Consider the following 15543-nt stretch of genomic DNA (forward strand, 5'->3'; position numbering starts at 1 on the left):
AGTTCAGCGTCGGTGTCACTAATACCACACGGCCCACGGTGTCGCTGAACGGTAAATGCATTAAATCGTCTCAATTTCAATCTGTATTCTAGAGGAGGTTTTGGGTTCATTTTTATGCTATTTTGTCCTGTGTGACTCAGATGTGGTCATACCTGTGTTGGTTCTTGGATCACTGGGTTGTGTCTGCCTGCTCTAATCTGTGGGAAAGATCTGTTGAGGGCTCATCTCTGTTTCTACCACCGCTGCTGTTTGTCGCTCAGCTTTCAGGTTAGCTTTCACATTTACTGACTGTGTTGAAAGAAGTTTCCACATCTCCCCACAGACGATGCCCCACTTATCACAGCTAAGGCTAATTCGGGTTCCTGTATGCTACTTTTCATTTACCAAACAAAGCGACGTTTGCTCCAGGTTTGGATGCATGCAGCTTCAAGAGAATCATGAAAGTCTGGCAGCTTGTGCATCAAATTTAGTCATCTCTGGTTTAGGGAATACCGGATTCATTTTCTGCTGCTGAAGCCTGAAACCCTGATACCCCCCCCTGTCATGCATATCCCCTCCTCCTGTGAGTCAGCAGTGGTCCTGAACCAAACATGAGTTTCTGCTGTAGGTTTCTTGTGTGCATTGCGACTGTTTTTCATGCATGCAGAAAATGTTTCAGTTTTGTTTCTTGTGTTTTGTTGTTGCAGACAGGAAAGGCAAAACTCCTTGCTTCCAGACCAGAAGCTCCGGCGATGAGTCCTGCATAGCGGTGAAAATCGAACAGTCTAAAGGTACGAAGCGTCACTTCTGTTCACCTGCTGGCTTCTTTTCTGCTTTGCTTTCCCTTTATGGTGAAAACAGAAGCTGCGTTTCCACTGCGTCACCTGGAGATGTTGTTTTTCCTCCTGGGAGAAAAACTTCCCCAAGTCTCCGCGTTACTCTGCCTGTTTCATGCTCAGGTTCCCACTGTCAGGTAGAAAACTGGGAACTTTATGAAAACTAGACTGAGAGGATCCCACCTTCCTCCAGAGGAGCATAAAGTCTCCTCAGGAGGATTTGATGCGATTTTGAGCGTAAAAAGGCGTCCAGCACCTCGACTCGGACGCTTGTGCAGAGTGTTTTTGACGCTCTGAGCAAAATATGACTCCTCTGACGCGAGTTGGGAGGAGCTACCTTGTTCTTTTACTCATATGCATAGAAATATTTACTGTGGTAACTTCCTCGCTAATCCTCCTCCAGGCGAGCTCCTTTACTGATCAGAGGTAAAAGGAGGGGCACAAACTTTCTGGCTTTCCATTCTCCTTCCATCCCGTCTGGAAATGCATCACTGCGGATCTGTCTAATTGGTTGACGCTCCACGCTTTTCAAATCTAGCGTCTGCTGCTTTGGATGCTCAGACGTTTGAAAGCTCAAAACGCAGCGGTGCCTCGTCTGTTATTAAAAGCTGCTAACAGCGCCTGGTGATTGTGGTTGTTTCTATTGCTGCCTCGGAGCGTAAGCAGTTTAAAACCTGACAACATTTCTGTGATTGAAGGCTTCACCTTCGGCTTCTGCACAGACGGCCGAAAGCAGAAGTCCAGGATTTATAACCTGGTAAAGTTAACCGAAAATATGAGCTGAGTTCGACTGAAATATAACGCTACACAAAGTACTTAGTCTGTTTCCTGTGGGTGAATCGCTGCAAGGTCATTTATGTTTACTTTGTTAGAGCGGCAGTTTTATGTAAATGTAGTGAGGTTTTCCTGTAGTTTCTGATGGTTCTGCAGCGTGGGGGGGGGGGGGGGGGTTAGCTCTGTCAGAAAGTTAGCGGAGATGCAAAGCTTTATTGCTTAACCACAGAGGAAGGGTTGTGACAGGTTTGCATTCAAAATTACGCACATACACTGGTTTCAGTTCTTTCACTATTTTCCACAAATATAAGGATGCAGGAGGAAAAGTGGAAGGAGGAATCTCCTCCGAGGCTTTCTGCCCCCCCACTGCAAGGCTGCAGAAAATAAAGAGACGCTGCATGTTGCTGCGTTATTTTTAGAACAAAGGTGTGTTTGTGGGGGCGTAGATCATGGTCTGTCTTTCAGATGAATGGGTTCTTTTCTTTGACTCGTCGTCTCGTTTTCTCATCTCTGTCATTCTGTCATCAAGTTATTTTTTTTTCACAGGCAGCTGATTGTTGTTTTAACTTGTTTCTTTTCTTCGCCGCTTTTGTTTTTCATTAATTCTGCTTCCTGTTTCCAGCCTCCATCATTTTCCCTGAGTTCATTATCTGCAACTCTATTTTTTTTTTAACAATGGAATTTCCACATTTGCAGTTTTTTTTTATTATTTTGTAAACTACAAGTCTGATGCAATTTGGGATTACTCGCATCATTTTTGACAGCTCTGGGGCAGAGCTGGGTACGGTCGTTATTAGGGTGGAAATCTTTATCTCAGGATTCGTTTCTGATTTCTGGGATCATGATTCAATTCAAATTCGGTTTAAAAATGTTTTTGGCACTGCCAACCTTTCCTTTAGTCTCAGAACAAAGCTGTGGTACAGCTAACAGGTTGGTGTGGCGTACCTTAGCTTTACCTGCGACGTGCAGATGAACCCATGGCCATGAAGCAGGGAATAGACCTGGTTATCTTTTGCCTGCTAAGTGTTTGCAGAAAGTTTTGTGAAGCACTGCAGTGTTCGTCGTCTCCTGCTGGTGGCTGACTCTGCTCTGTGTCCCTTAACTCTGGATGATGCCTGGTAAACATTTGTGGAGTTCCTGAGGCGCTTAATCTTCGATTTGCACAAAGTGAAGCTCGTATCAAGCTCGGTCTTCCCGGCCGTTTAGTAAAAAACAAAAAGAGTCAAAATCTTTGCCTCTTTCCTTCATATTTTTAGTTTCCTCTTTGTTTTGGTGCTCTCTGCACATGGGTACATTCCAGATCCGGCTGCATGGTGATGGCATGATGTCCTGCGTATTATAATATAGAGGCTGACAGCCAGCGGGTTTGTTCCATTTTCTTACTTTTTGAAGTCAATTTTGGGACATTTTATATAGATTCTGAATTCTACTAAATGCAATTCTTATGTAAATTGATTTTCTTTGGCACACCCCTGGTATTTATTCAGTAAATAGTGGAGCAATGCTATCAGACAATAGTAATAATACATTTTCACCTCAATTTGTCATCCAGAATAAATATTAAAGTTAAAATTATGTCCTGTCTGTTATAGTTTTGGCAACATGTGAGTCAGCTCTGTGTGCCTCTGCATAAAGTCCAGCAATAAACAGCAGGAGGGAGCAGCATTTATGCCGCGGCTCCAGTACTTTGATCAAATCCTGAAAATCCTGAAACCCGCTAAGGTGACGTCTCTGCAGCTGAGGCACCATCTGGGACGTGTCGGTGCACGCCGGAGCAACACATGCTGCACACAGGCCGCAGTTGTACCCACTGTTGACGCTGACTCAGGACTTATTATTAAGATAAGATAAGATAAGATAAGATAGTCTTTATTGATCTCACAATGGAGAAATTCACTCGTCACATCGGCTCATACAAGAAGGTGCAGAGTAGGGAAGGTGCATTCAATTATATACAGTGAGTCTTCATATATACAATGGATCAGAAAGAATACCAAAAAAATACAAAAAAAAGGAAATAGGAATGGGCATATGATGTCTCATTTACATTCTTAGTGGTCTATATATATATATATAAACATATCTATATACTTAAATATATACATATATCTATGCGCCTACTTACATACGCACCTACGCGTATGTACGTGCATATACATTGTATACATTTGTACATACATACATACATACATACATACATGTGGGCTGACTTATGTTCAGGTGATGATAGCAGCAGAAGTCACTACATCAGGATTATTGCACGGGTTGTAGGACAGTGTATTAAATAGATTATTGCACATTGGTTATTGCACGTTAATTATTACAGTTATGGTCACAGTTATAGTGCAGCATTGTAAAATCTTGTAGCAGCAGGAATAAATGACCTACGGTAGCGCTCCTTTTTACACACAGGGTGTCTAAGTCTGGCACTAAAGGAGCTGCTCAGCTCCTCTACAGTCTGGTGCAGCGGGTGGAAGGTGTTGTTCATGATGGATGTGAACTTGGACAACACCCTCCTCTCAGCTACTTCCTCCACAGAGTCCAGAGAGCAGCCCAGGACAGAAGTGGCCTTCCTCACCAGCTTATTCAGCCTCATTCTGTCCCGCTCTGCACTGCCAGGAGCCCAGCAGACGACAGCGTAGAGGAGGGCTGAGGCCACCACAGAGTCATAAAAAGTTTTTAGCAGAGGCCGGCTCACTCCAAAGGACCTCAGCCTCCTCAGGAGGTGGAGCCGGCTCTGGCCCTTCTTATACAGGGCGTCGGTGTTATGAGTCCAGTCCAGCTTATTGTTGACGTGAACACCCAGGTATTTGAAACTCTCCACAGTTTCTATGTCCTCCCCCTGGATGTTCACAGGTGAGTGTGGTGGGGGTCTTCTCCTGAAGTCGATCACCATCTCCTTGGTCTTACTGGTGTTTAAGCACAGATGGTTCTTCTCACACCAGTCCACAAAGTCCATGATGACCGACCGGTACTCCAGCTCGTTTCCCTCAGACACACAGCCCACAATGGCCGAGTCGTCAGAGAACTTCTGAAGGTGGCAGCTGTCCGTGTTGTAGGTGAAGTCCGAGGTGTAGAGGGTGAAGAGAAACGGAGGTAGAACGGTGCCCTGGGGGGCCCCGGTGCTGCAAAGTGCCACCTCTGACTGACAGCCGTGCAGCCGCACGTACTGAGGGCGGTCAATGAGGTAGTCCATGGTCCAGTCAGCTAGATGTTTGTCCACCCCAGCGTCCTCCAGCTTCCCCCTCAGTAGCACCGGTCTGATGGTGTTGAAAGCGCTGGAGAAGTCGAAGAACATGACTCTCACAGCGCTCCCGGTGGTCTCCAGGTGGGTTAGCGCCCGCTGCAGCAGGTAGATGATGGCATCCTCTACTCCGATGTTGGGCTGGTAGGCAAACTGCAGCGGGTCCAGGGTGGGGCTCACCACAGTGCGCAGGTGAGCTAGGATGAGGCGCTCCATGGTCTTCATCAGGTGGGAGGTCAGGGAGACTGGTCTGAAGTCGGCCGGTTCCCTGGCGTGCGGTGTTTTGGGAACCGGTACCACACAGGAGGTCTTCCACAGGGTGGGCACCACCCCCAGGCTAATGGACAAACTTTAAAGTTGCTCTAAACTGCGATGAGCCTCCTGTGCAACAGGTCGCCATGGCGTACAGTTACTAACAACTCTGATTGGACAACAGAAATGTCATGTGCTCAAATGATCTACATCACCATACAGGAAGCAAAAAGCCCCAAATGATCTCCACCAGACCATGATGGTCCTGCAGCTGGTGGATCCTCTAACTCTGAGCCTGCGCTTCCTTCCTGCGGGTCCTCTGACAGACCGACGGGGCCGCAGCGCTCCACCTTAATCACACCGCCTCTGAACCGAAGCAAGCAGTCCAGTTCATAACGATACAACAACATCAAAAGCTCAGATCTAGTTGCATAGAGCACAATTCAACCCTTAATACAGTCCAGTACAATCTAGATCAGTCATTAAAGTTAGGAACCGTGGGAAGATGAGCACGTCGACTTATTGTGACCGCCCTGAACTATTTAATTAACCCACTATCACCTGATGCTATGTGTGTGTGTGCTTTAAGAGAATAACGTCAGCAGCGGTTCTAGACCACATTTAGCTGGGGGACCAGGGTGGGGCCAGTGTAGTTTCCTGCAGGCACAGATCAGGAGAATGAAACAAAAAACAACCCAATAGTTTAGGGTTTAATATGTTAAGTGAGCCACAGAGACACCTGTGGCTCTGGAACCGTGGAACTGTGATTCTATCTCAATACGGCTGAAGCTAAACGTTTTTTAAATCATTATTAAAATAAAACTGTAAAGGTAAAATAATTAGTTACGGTCTCAGCGCACATCATCATGAGAAATTGGTGTGAAGTCTTTTGTAGTGGGGCCAGCCCCAGTTCTAGAGGGGCACTGACCTCTGTTATGGCCCCGGTCGGCCCCTATCTGGAACTCTCCATGAATTTATTGAAGTGATTATTGGGATTTATGATGATGACCATTAACTCTCATTTGGGTATTTTTGGAAACCCCCAAAAACTGCCAGAACGGCTCAGGTTGTTTTGTTGTTTGAACTATTTTTATCATCCTATTGGCTCCTTTAGAGCATTGATAAATATCAACAGATTTGGAAATATTGCTTGACGGTAAAGGAGTAGCGCGTGTTGATGGTCTGAGGAAGCAGGGACGTCCTGGTGTCGGCTGTACGTTACATTCTGATCACTGCGGTTCTACGCTCATGCATTCACTCATCATTTCTACTTTCCTCCTTTTGCTTTAGCCTCATAAACGAGCTTTTATGTAGCAACAGGACGCCTTTCATTACCGCTGTTGTTTATCCTTTACATTAAAATCTGGTCTCTGAAAAATATCCATGTCCTCAGACTCAGTTGTGTTTCACATGTTGGGAAAACTCTACAGACTGATATTATTTGTCCCAAATGCTTCTATAACTCTTTACATGATAACAGAATGTAAATAGTCTTTTAAAATCTTGTATGGGGAAAAAAATCTTGGTCTGGGATTTTACTGTAAAAAAAAAAAAAAAAAAGAAGATCCAGTTTGATATTTTGAACATTTTTCCAAACATTAAGTGCGACCAGCAAAGACCTGGCTGCAGAAATGTGCAGCAGTTGACCTTTATTACCTCTGTGTTGTTGCATAACATCGATGATGATGAAGCATTTTTACTCATTAATGCAAAACCGTTCTGTTGTTTTTTTTGTTGTTGTTGTTTTTTTTACCGTTTTTAAGTTAAAAACGCACCTGTCGGTTCTCACCGTCTGGTATTACAGCCATCTGATCATAATCTAAACAGAGTGTTGGGCTCAAAGGTGGTTCAGACGGGAAATTAGTTCAGATGGAATCCATACAAGTCCGACTGGTTCCCTGAAAGAGCGAGGCGAGCGCCTGTCGTTCCTTCCAGTCCTCAGCTTACCGAGCAGCCAGGTGTTCAGCCTGCACACATGCCATCGCTGCAGAGGACACACAATTACATTTATATGGTGGACTTTCACAACAAGCGTTTCTTTTCTCACCTTCAACTGCAAGCTTCCTGCATTGGCTTTGCTTCTTCTTTTTAACGGTGACACAGCGCAGAGTTGATGTGCAGAGATACTGACAGAGAGCAGCGGCACCGGAGAGCCGCTCTGGAGACATGCAGAACCCGGACGGGTCAGAGCTGCAGATCCCTGAGCTGAGCCCCGTTAAAGGTACTTTTACCACTAGCTTCTGATTTTTACCGTCACAGTGGGAGGTTTTCACAGCGACGATTTAGCGTTCAGAGACACGCTCACTGCACTGCAAAAAGGGAGCTCAAAGTAGGTAAAATCCTCTTGAAATGAGTGTATTTTCCTTGATTTGAGCAGCTAAATCAGACTATTTGCCAATGGAAAAAGATTTTTGCACTTGAAATGAGAACTATTCATCTCCATCATCTTATTTTAAGTGCAGGATGTCTAATTATCTTATTTTAGGGGTAGAAATTCTCATTCCATTGGCAAATAGTCTTATTTAGCTGCTCAAATCAAGGAAAAATATACTAGCTTGGAAGTTCTCCCTCAGTAGTCTGGGAAGCCCGTCGAATGAGGGGAGAGAATCTGCTTCAACTACAGGAACTGAAGTCCAGTTGTTCTGCTCGTTAACTTTGTTGGGTTTTCCATGTCCTGGATGAATCCTCACCTGATTTATTTATTTTTATTTTTTTTTTTTTTTTTGGGTCATTGATGATTGAGCCCAGACAAATGAGACGAAGCACAAATAGCCCAACTTTCCGTTTCCTGGCCCGTGTTGGTGGCGTTTCTGCTCTTGTTGACGTTTGCTAAGGGGGGGGGTTGGTGAGCGAGACTGAGGGAGGAGTTTGCTTTTTCTCTGAACCTCCCTGTGGAGCTGAATCACTCTCAGCAGCACACCCTGGGAAGATCGCATGGAGCCTGAACTCGGTTCCCTTCAGGGAGCGCGCGGCCCGGTCCCTCAGTGAAGACTGGCCTTACGTCCGCCCGTCTGGCCCAAACACGCAGTGAGTGAATTTACTGGGATTTATTTCAGCGCAGAATCAGAGGCTGTGATTCTGCTTTGTTTGTCATGGAGGTCCGCTGACCTACAGCAGACTAGCTGCTCTGTAAGAGAAATGCCAAATAATGTCTGAGCACGCTGCTGTTTTACCTGATGGTTCAGGACACGCCTTCTCAGCCCTTTGGGTGATAAACAGCCTAAATGCAAACCTGTGTGCTTCATAATTACTCTGATAAAGTAGCCCTACCAAGGCTGGAGATAAAACTCCTAAATTCACGTTATTTTACCTTTGCTGGGATTGAGTAACAGCCACCTGCACCGCAGTTCAAACTATCAGCAAGTTTGTCAGGGAAAGGAAGATTATCTGCCTGAGATTCCTGCAGGAGGTGAGAAGGCCTTAGTTTCAGGTTCTGGCACTCCTCGGTTCGGTACCGGACTGCTGGCTGGGTGTGGACCTGCCGCACAACACAGACAGGTGTGTCTTCTGTTTTTCCACGTAGCTTTGAGCGCATTTCTTGGCAGAAGGAAACGGTGGGGGTGGATCAGAGGCGAGGCAGCAGCATTCGGATCAGGAAAAGGTGGAGGACTGACCGGGCCGGCCAGGTGATGGGAAGGGAGAAGTATCTGAAGAATGTTCTGGCTGAGAGGGAAACTAGCAGCAGAGGAACCGGTCCACCTGCATAGTTTAAGGAAGCATTAGTTTTCTGGGTTTTACCTTCTCATTTTTAACATTTTTTATCCATTTGTCATCCTTCATTACCTCAAATGGAAACATTTTGAAGCTTTGAACTGAACATCGGATGGATTGTGATGCAGTTTTTACAGTTCAGTTAAAAGCTATTAATAACTCTAAAACTTTTTCACGTTTTGACTCGTTACAACTGCAAACCTCATTGGTTTTTAACTCTGACTTTATTTGATAGACCAACCAAGGCATAATAGTTTTTTAATCTGCCTTCAAAAGTCTCCTAATTAGGAAACAGAGTCCAGATGTGTGGGAAGAGCAGCTGTTCTGTTTCTGGCCTCAGAGGTTCCTCAGAGATCATCAGAGAACATCGTGGAGACCAGGGAACCCAGCAGACGGGTCAGGGAGGAAGTTCTGGTCCAGTTTAAAGCAGGATCAGGTTCTACAACCACTTTATGGAAGAGTGACAAGCCGTCGCGTCTGATCTATTGAATATATCCGCGTTAGAATGGCCTAGTCAAAGTCTAGACCTGAATTTAATTGAAAATCTGTGACAAGATTTGAAAGCCACTGTTTCCGGATGTTCTCCATGCACACAGAATGAGCTTGAGCTGTTTTCCAGAGAGGAATGAGCAGAAATGTGAGCCTGTAAACGTGTAAAGCTGCTCGACGCAGTCCCAGCAGTAGCTGCCGTATTAACCCATGGAGCCCAAATACAAATGCATACCACATTTGTCACATTTGTATCCTTAAAACCAATTAGAATTTCCCTTTTGTAATGTGACAAAATGTTAAATAATAATCAAAGTGTATCAATACATGATCAGATCAATTCTAACAGAAACTACAGTATCCAAGACTTCCTGGTTAAAATATAACGTGTTCCAGCGAGACGTGACTTGAACCAACAAAGGTTTCTCAGCAACTTCCTCAGATACAAGGGGCAAGAAAATAAAAAGAGGATCTGATCATGATTTAAAGTACAGTAGAAGGAACAAAACTCGTCCAGGCAGTCAAAGTTAAAGTATTAAAAATAAACGTATGGAAGTTAGACTGGTGCTTTTGTGCAAAGAGGAAATGATCTTTAAGGTCTAACTTAGCGGATTTTTATAAATGCAAACATCCTTTTGACTAAAGTTTCTTAGAAAACTGAAAACCTTTCCAAATGTCGGCGTTTGAAAAACCGAAAGTCAAACTATAACTACTGAACCGACTTAACAGCGCGAACAACAAAACTCTAAGTGGCTTCAGCCTCGCTGGGTTATTTCAGGCTCCAGTTTGGATCTTTCACTATTTTTAGGACATTGCTTGTTTTTTGTTGCAGAAATAGATGTTTTTGCTGGACTGGTGCATTCCTGCTGTTCTCTTTACTGGTTTTTACGGCCCCTGAGATGCAAACTATAACTACTGAACCGACTTAACAGCGCGAACAACAAAACTCTAAGTGGCTTCAGCCTCGCTGGGTTATTTCAGGCTCCAGTTTGGATCTTTCACTATTTTTAGGATGTTGCTTGTTTTTTGTTGCAGAAATAGATGTTTCTGCTGGACTGGTGCATTCCTGCTGTTCTCTTTACTGGTTTTACGGCCCCTGAGATGTGTGAGAACCGAGCGGTTCTCTAAAGCAGAAGGGGTGCGGAGACTCTGATCACACAGATATACAGCCAGCATCGAGCTCTGTAACCAGAACTCTCTATTAATAGGCTGGTGGTGTAAGAGCCGGGGGGTTAAGAAGTGTGAAAACTTTATCTTGCTGTAATATTTGATGCTTTAAATTCTCCTGAAGCTTTTCACCACCATCTCAGCTGTGCTGCGGAGCTTTGAATGCGCTGTTAGCTCCAAATGCCTGCAGACGACTGGTGCAAAGATCCCCAGCCTCCCCATCCAGCTACTAGCTGCACGAACGGAGACCAGGGTCAGCTCACGTCTCAGTTCCTCACTTCTTCTGTTGCGGCAGAGAGCTGAAAAGTGTATCGCATTCTTTAAAAGAGCAGATTACTAATGAAGTGCAGCTTATGAGGCACGATAAGTGGCCAGACGTGCTTCTGCTCAGAGCCGCAGACCAGAGCGGCTCCTCGGCTCGTTGTCCTGTGGATGGAGTCAGAGAATCAAAGTGTTTCTGCAGGGCGGAGGTTGGCTACCTCTAATTTACTCAACGCTGCCGTCTGTCCATCATGCATAGGCGGTTTTAATGAGAAGATGCTAGAAAAAGTGTGGAACCAGCAGCAGCTTTCACCAAGCTCTCCAATTATGAGAAGGAAGTTATAGCTTTCACTGACGGCAACTCAAAGTCTGAATTATTATCTTCTAATGCAGATAAAATTAGGGCTGTGCCATTTTGTCCATAATTGTGATTTAATCTAGACTTTTCTCTGCATTGACCACAAGCAACAAAAATGCTTTGTAGATAAAGATCTTTGTAAAAAAAAAAATGTATTAATCATAATATTATTATTCAAGAGAATAACTTTTGTCATTAATCGTCGTTGAACATAAAGTGCAACCAACAAACACGTCTATGTATTAAACAGTTTGACCGCTACTTAATGCTGTGGTGAGATTCTGCTTAAAAAAAAGGTATATATATTATATAAACTCTAAAACACATAATAAAATAAAATAATCTCACTGCTGCAGCTCTCTTCACTTCCATGTGGAGGAAACCCACTTTAAACATTTTACCGACACCTAAAGGACGCGTCTGATCTATTAATTGTTACGTCACTAAAAATTACAGACATGCGATTTGGAAATTGTGTTGTTGTTTTTTTAAATAGCAATTATATTTCAAATGGGATGAATTGTCCAGCTCTAGATAAAATCACAGTGATTGTATCTTCATTCAAGCTCTGCCACATGATGTGCTATAGTTGCTACATGCAGGACCAAGCCAGACATCTTGACACTTTCCCTTCTTTATCTCTGCTTGTATTATCTTGGTCTTATCTGCAGCAGTCATCACAATAGCTGTAAAGTCATTTTAGTCCAACCTGAGTGCAGCTGGTTTGCAGCTCAGACGCTTCCTGTGTCTCCAGCTCCAGTCCCAGGCCGAGGGGAGTAGATTTCCGGCGGTTTTCCAGGATCAAGGCAGCCGGTAATGATCATTTTGCAGGCAGAAACTGTCATAAAGAGCAATTTGAGCTCTATTTCTATGATAACACACAACTTGTTGACTGTTTATGTTTATTGGCTTCATGTGGCTGTGAGTGGAAGCTAACCGCCCTATCCAGAGAAATTTGTTGAGGCCGTCTTGGTAATTAATTGGTTATTTTAGGAAGGTGGCCGTCCCAAACGTAGCGTGGGATCGTTTCCAGGCAGACGGCTCCCGGAGCTGTTGTCTCTAATTAAGGTCAGGCTGTATGAAATTAAAACCGTGACTATGTGATTCTGTGGCTGTTTCTCCCTCTTTCTGTTCTAGGGTTGGCCAGCTAAACAACATGTTAGGGAAAATAAATATGGGGCTCAAAGCACCATTTTGGCCCAAACTAACAATTTTTTAGCAAACAAACTTGAAAAGGAACTCCACACGTAGAGTAGGCTTTAATTTTTTAAGTCTTTAAGTACTCAGCGTTCACAGTCTGTGGATTTCACCAAATAAAGCACTGATTGAAAGCTTACTGGTTGTGCAAAAATCTACAAATGAATATAATTCATAAACCATCAGAAACAGTTTATTGATGATCTAAATGGTTGCAGTAGATTTGGTTTCTGTGAATATTCCCGCTGTTGACTGCCTGTTTATGTTGTTGGATGGTTTTCTGCACATGATTCATGTTTATTACAGAAAGTTTAGATGTTTGATCAGTCTGTGGGCAAGCGACAAAATCTGCACCATGTTTATTAAAAATTAAATTAACCACAACAATATTCTCTTCTGTTTTTTCCCAAAAGAAAACGCACAAGTGTGTTTGGTTTCTCCCTGCTCTGCACAGCAGCAGCACAATAACCGGAGTCCCTGCAGCTCATGCGTGAAAAGCCTTAAAATGACTAAAGTGGGATAACATTGAACTGAAACAATTAGAAAAATCAAAACCTTTAATTTGAGAAATTTAGTGCAATACAGAAAAAAATCAAGAAATAACTATTTTTGACAAAAATGGCTGGTCCCCCAAACAAACCTTTCTTGTGTTGTGAAAAATATCGTTATGCTTGCATTCCCGTGCATTGATGGGTCCTCTCCAGGTACTCTGACTTCCTCCCATAGCCTGTTTATTTAATTGGTGTCTTTAAATTGTCCCGAGGAACGTTCCTGTGTGTTTGCAAAAACAATTGGGAAAAGACAATGGCTGCCTGGACGCTCATGCATTCAAAATTTTAACATTTTAACTATTTAATCCCATTTATTTTGCACTTTTTTTAACGTATATTTTCTTCTAAGGTGTGTAGACCTAAGTTAATCATCGTGTGTAGGTCTTTTTAATTAGTGATCAGTGACTAAACCTTTTAATTGTCGCTCTGATTCCAGACGTGGGACAGATTACACCTGCAGTGATTTCCTTTAAGACATTTATTAGACTTATCCGGATGAACAAACATTTGTCTCACTTGAAAAGGATGTTTTCTTCTCTTACACTTTCTGAAGAGTGGCAAACAGAAATGAGCCTCTGTGTCACGTCATATTATGTCCTGCGGAAACAGGAAGTCATGAATTATTGATTAAAGGTTCCTCAGCACTCTGATCAACTTTAGAATAAAACTGGAAATTAAAGCAGGCTTCACTTACATTTACTTTAAAGCAGTTGGCATCAGGGATTTAGTTATATAAAAATGTTGGAATTTTTTCCACCACTGAATAATTTCACTCAAATCTAAATTAGGATTTTTCTTGAATTTTCAGTGTAAGAATTTGCTGCTTAAGATATTGATTTAATTTTAAGTTTTCTCAGTCGTCTTTGCCACAATAAATTTTATATGAAGTGGCCCCTTTAAATGGTAACTAATGAGCAAACCTACTATTATTCAAGTATTTAGAGCCTGTGCTGCAAATGTAACTCCTTATAAGGGCATTTTCCTACCAGTTTGCTCCATGAAGTGTGTGTGTGTGTGTGTGTGTGTGTGTGTGTGTGTGTGTGTGTGTGTGTGTGTGTGTGTGTGTGTGTGTGTGTGTGTGTGTGTGTGTGTGTGTGTGTGTGTGTGTGTGTGTGGTAGATTTAGTCTGCCGTAAACATTGCCGGTCCGTCTGCTGCTCCATCTAAACACTCAGGTTGTGCCGTCTGGGACCGGCTGGTTGGGCAGAAATCTTATTGGTGGCGGTCATCAGATAATCTGCTCAACGTCTTAAAGAAGCTAATATTTAGTATTTGTTTGTTAAGCTTAATCACATCCATGTCTGTGACTCTAACAGGGCAGGAAACGCTCCTGTGTCAAGCTGTTACAGTTCGTATGTTGCTCAGCGAAGCTTGTCTGTAATACGAGGAGTAACAATTTTTTTTTATGTGTAAACTTTCACTTGTTGGATCTGCTCTGTCCTGTGGAGGATCTCTGTAGCCTGACGTTGCTGCAGCTGATATTTCAGCCGAGGCCGCGAGGATCCACGCCACCCAAGATGTCCGTCAGTTTCAGAAATTACAAAAGAGTCAGAAAGCCAGAAGCGCCGACGGTTCAGAGGAACCGCTTAGGTTTTATTGTTGTTCAACTGCACTTTCACAACGTACATTAAAGCAAAATGTGGTCGCAAGGCTCTAAGTAAAAACAGAAGATTTTCACCTCCGGAATATCGCCAAAATTAGAAACATTCTGTCCAGGAGTGATGCTGAAAAACTAGTCCATGCATTTGTTACTTCAAGGCTGGACTATTGTAATTCTTTACTATCAGGAAGTCCACAAAATGCAGTTCAAAGCCTTCAGCTGATCCAAAATGCTGCAGCAAGAGTTCTGATGAAAATCAACAAGAGGGATCATATTTCTCCTATTTTAGCTTCCCTTCATTGGCTTCCTGTTAAATCAAGAATAGAATTTAAAATTCTCCTTCTAACGTATAAAGCCCTTAATAATCAAGCTCCACCATATATCAGAGCTCTGATTACCCCGTATGTTCCTAACAGAGCACTTCGCTCTCAGACTGCAGGTCTGCTGGTGGTTCCTAGAGTCTCTAAAAGTAGAATGGGAGGCAGATCCTTTAGCTATCAGGCTCCTCTCCTGTGGAACCAACTCCCAGTTTTGGTCCGTGAGGCAGACACCCCGTCTACTTTTAAGACTAATCTTAAAACTTTCCTTTGTGACAAAGCTTCTAGTCAGAGTGGCTCATACCCTGAGCTATCTCTATAGTTGTGCTGTGATAGGCCTAGGCTGCTGGAGGACATCAGGGTCTAATTTTTTCACTCTACTGATTTCTACTGTTCTTCAGTCTACTGTTCTCCAGTTTTGCATTGTATTACATTGAAATGACTGTCGTCATTTCAGCTTTTAACTTTTTGCTCTCTCTCTTTTTCTTCATAGTAGGTACACCTGGTCTGGCGTTCTGTTAACTGTGACATCATCCAGAGAAGACGGCTCACCCGCTACTACCATCTAATGTAGAACAGATTACTAGATCAATGTGTGCTTCTGTGCTTTTTTGTTTCTCTTGTTGTGTCTCTGTTCTGTCTTCTGTAACCCCAGTCGGTCGAGGCAGATGACCGTTCATACTGAGCCCGGTTCTGCCGGAGGTTTTTCCTTCCCGTTAATGGGTGGTTTTTCTTCCCACTGTCGCTTCATGCTTGCTCAGTATGAGGGATTGCAGCAAAGCCATGTACAATGCAGATGACTCTTCCC

The 15543-nt window shown here is 43.5% G+C and overlaps 1 protein-coding gene across 1 annotated transcript in view; it reads left to right on the forward strand.

Moving 5' to 3' along the window:
• The window catches only part of fgd4a (FYVE, RhoGEF and PH domain containing 4a), a gene marked incomplete in the record, with an annotated part of 72944 nt that overhangs the window by 37289 nt on the left and 20112 nt on the right, over positions 1-15543 (forward strand). Inside the window, 1 exon segment of the mRNA XM_036126782.1 lies at positions 687-770. Within this exon segment, the coding sequence (XP_035982675.1) occupies positions 687-770 (84 nt within the window).

The sequence above is a fragment of the Fundulus heteroclitus genome, chromosome 2 (assembly GCF_011125445.2).
Source record: "Fundulus heteroclitus isolate FHET01 chromosome 2, MU-UCD_Fhet_4.1, whole genome shotgun sequence".
Classification (NCBI taxonomy): Eukaryota; Metazoa; Chordata; class Actinopteri; order Cyprinodontiformes; family Fundulidae; genus Fundulus; species Fundulus heteroclitus.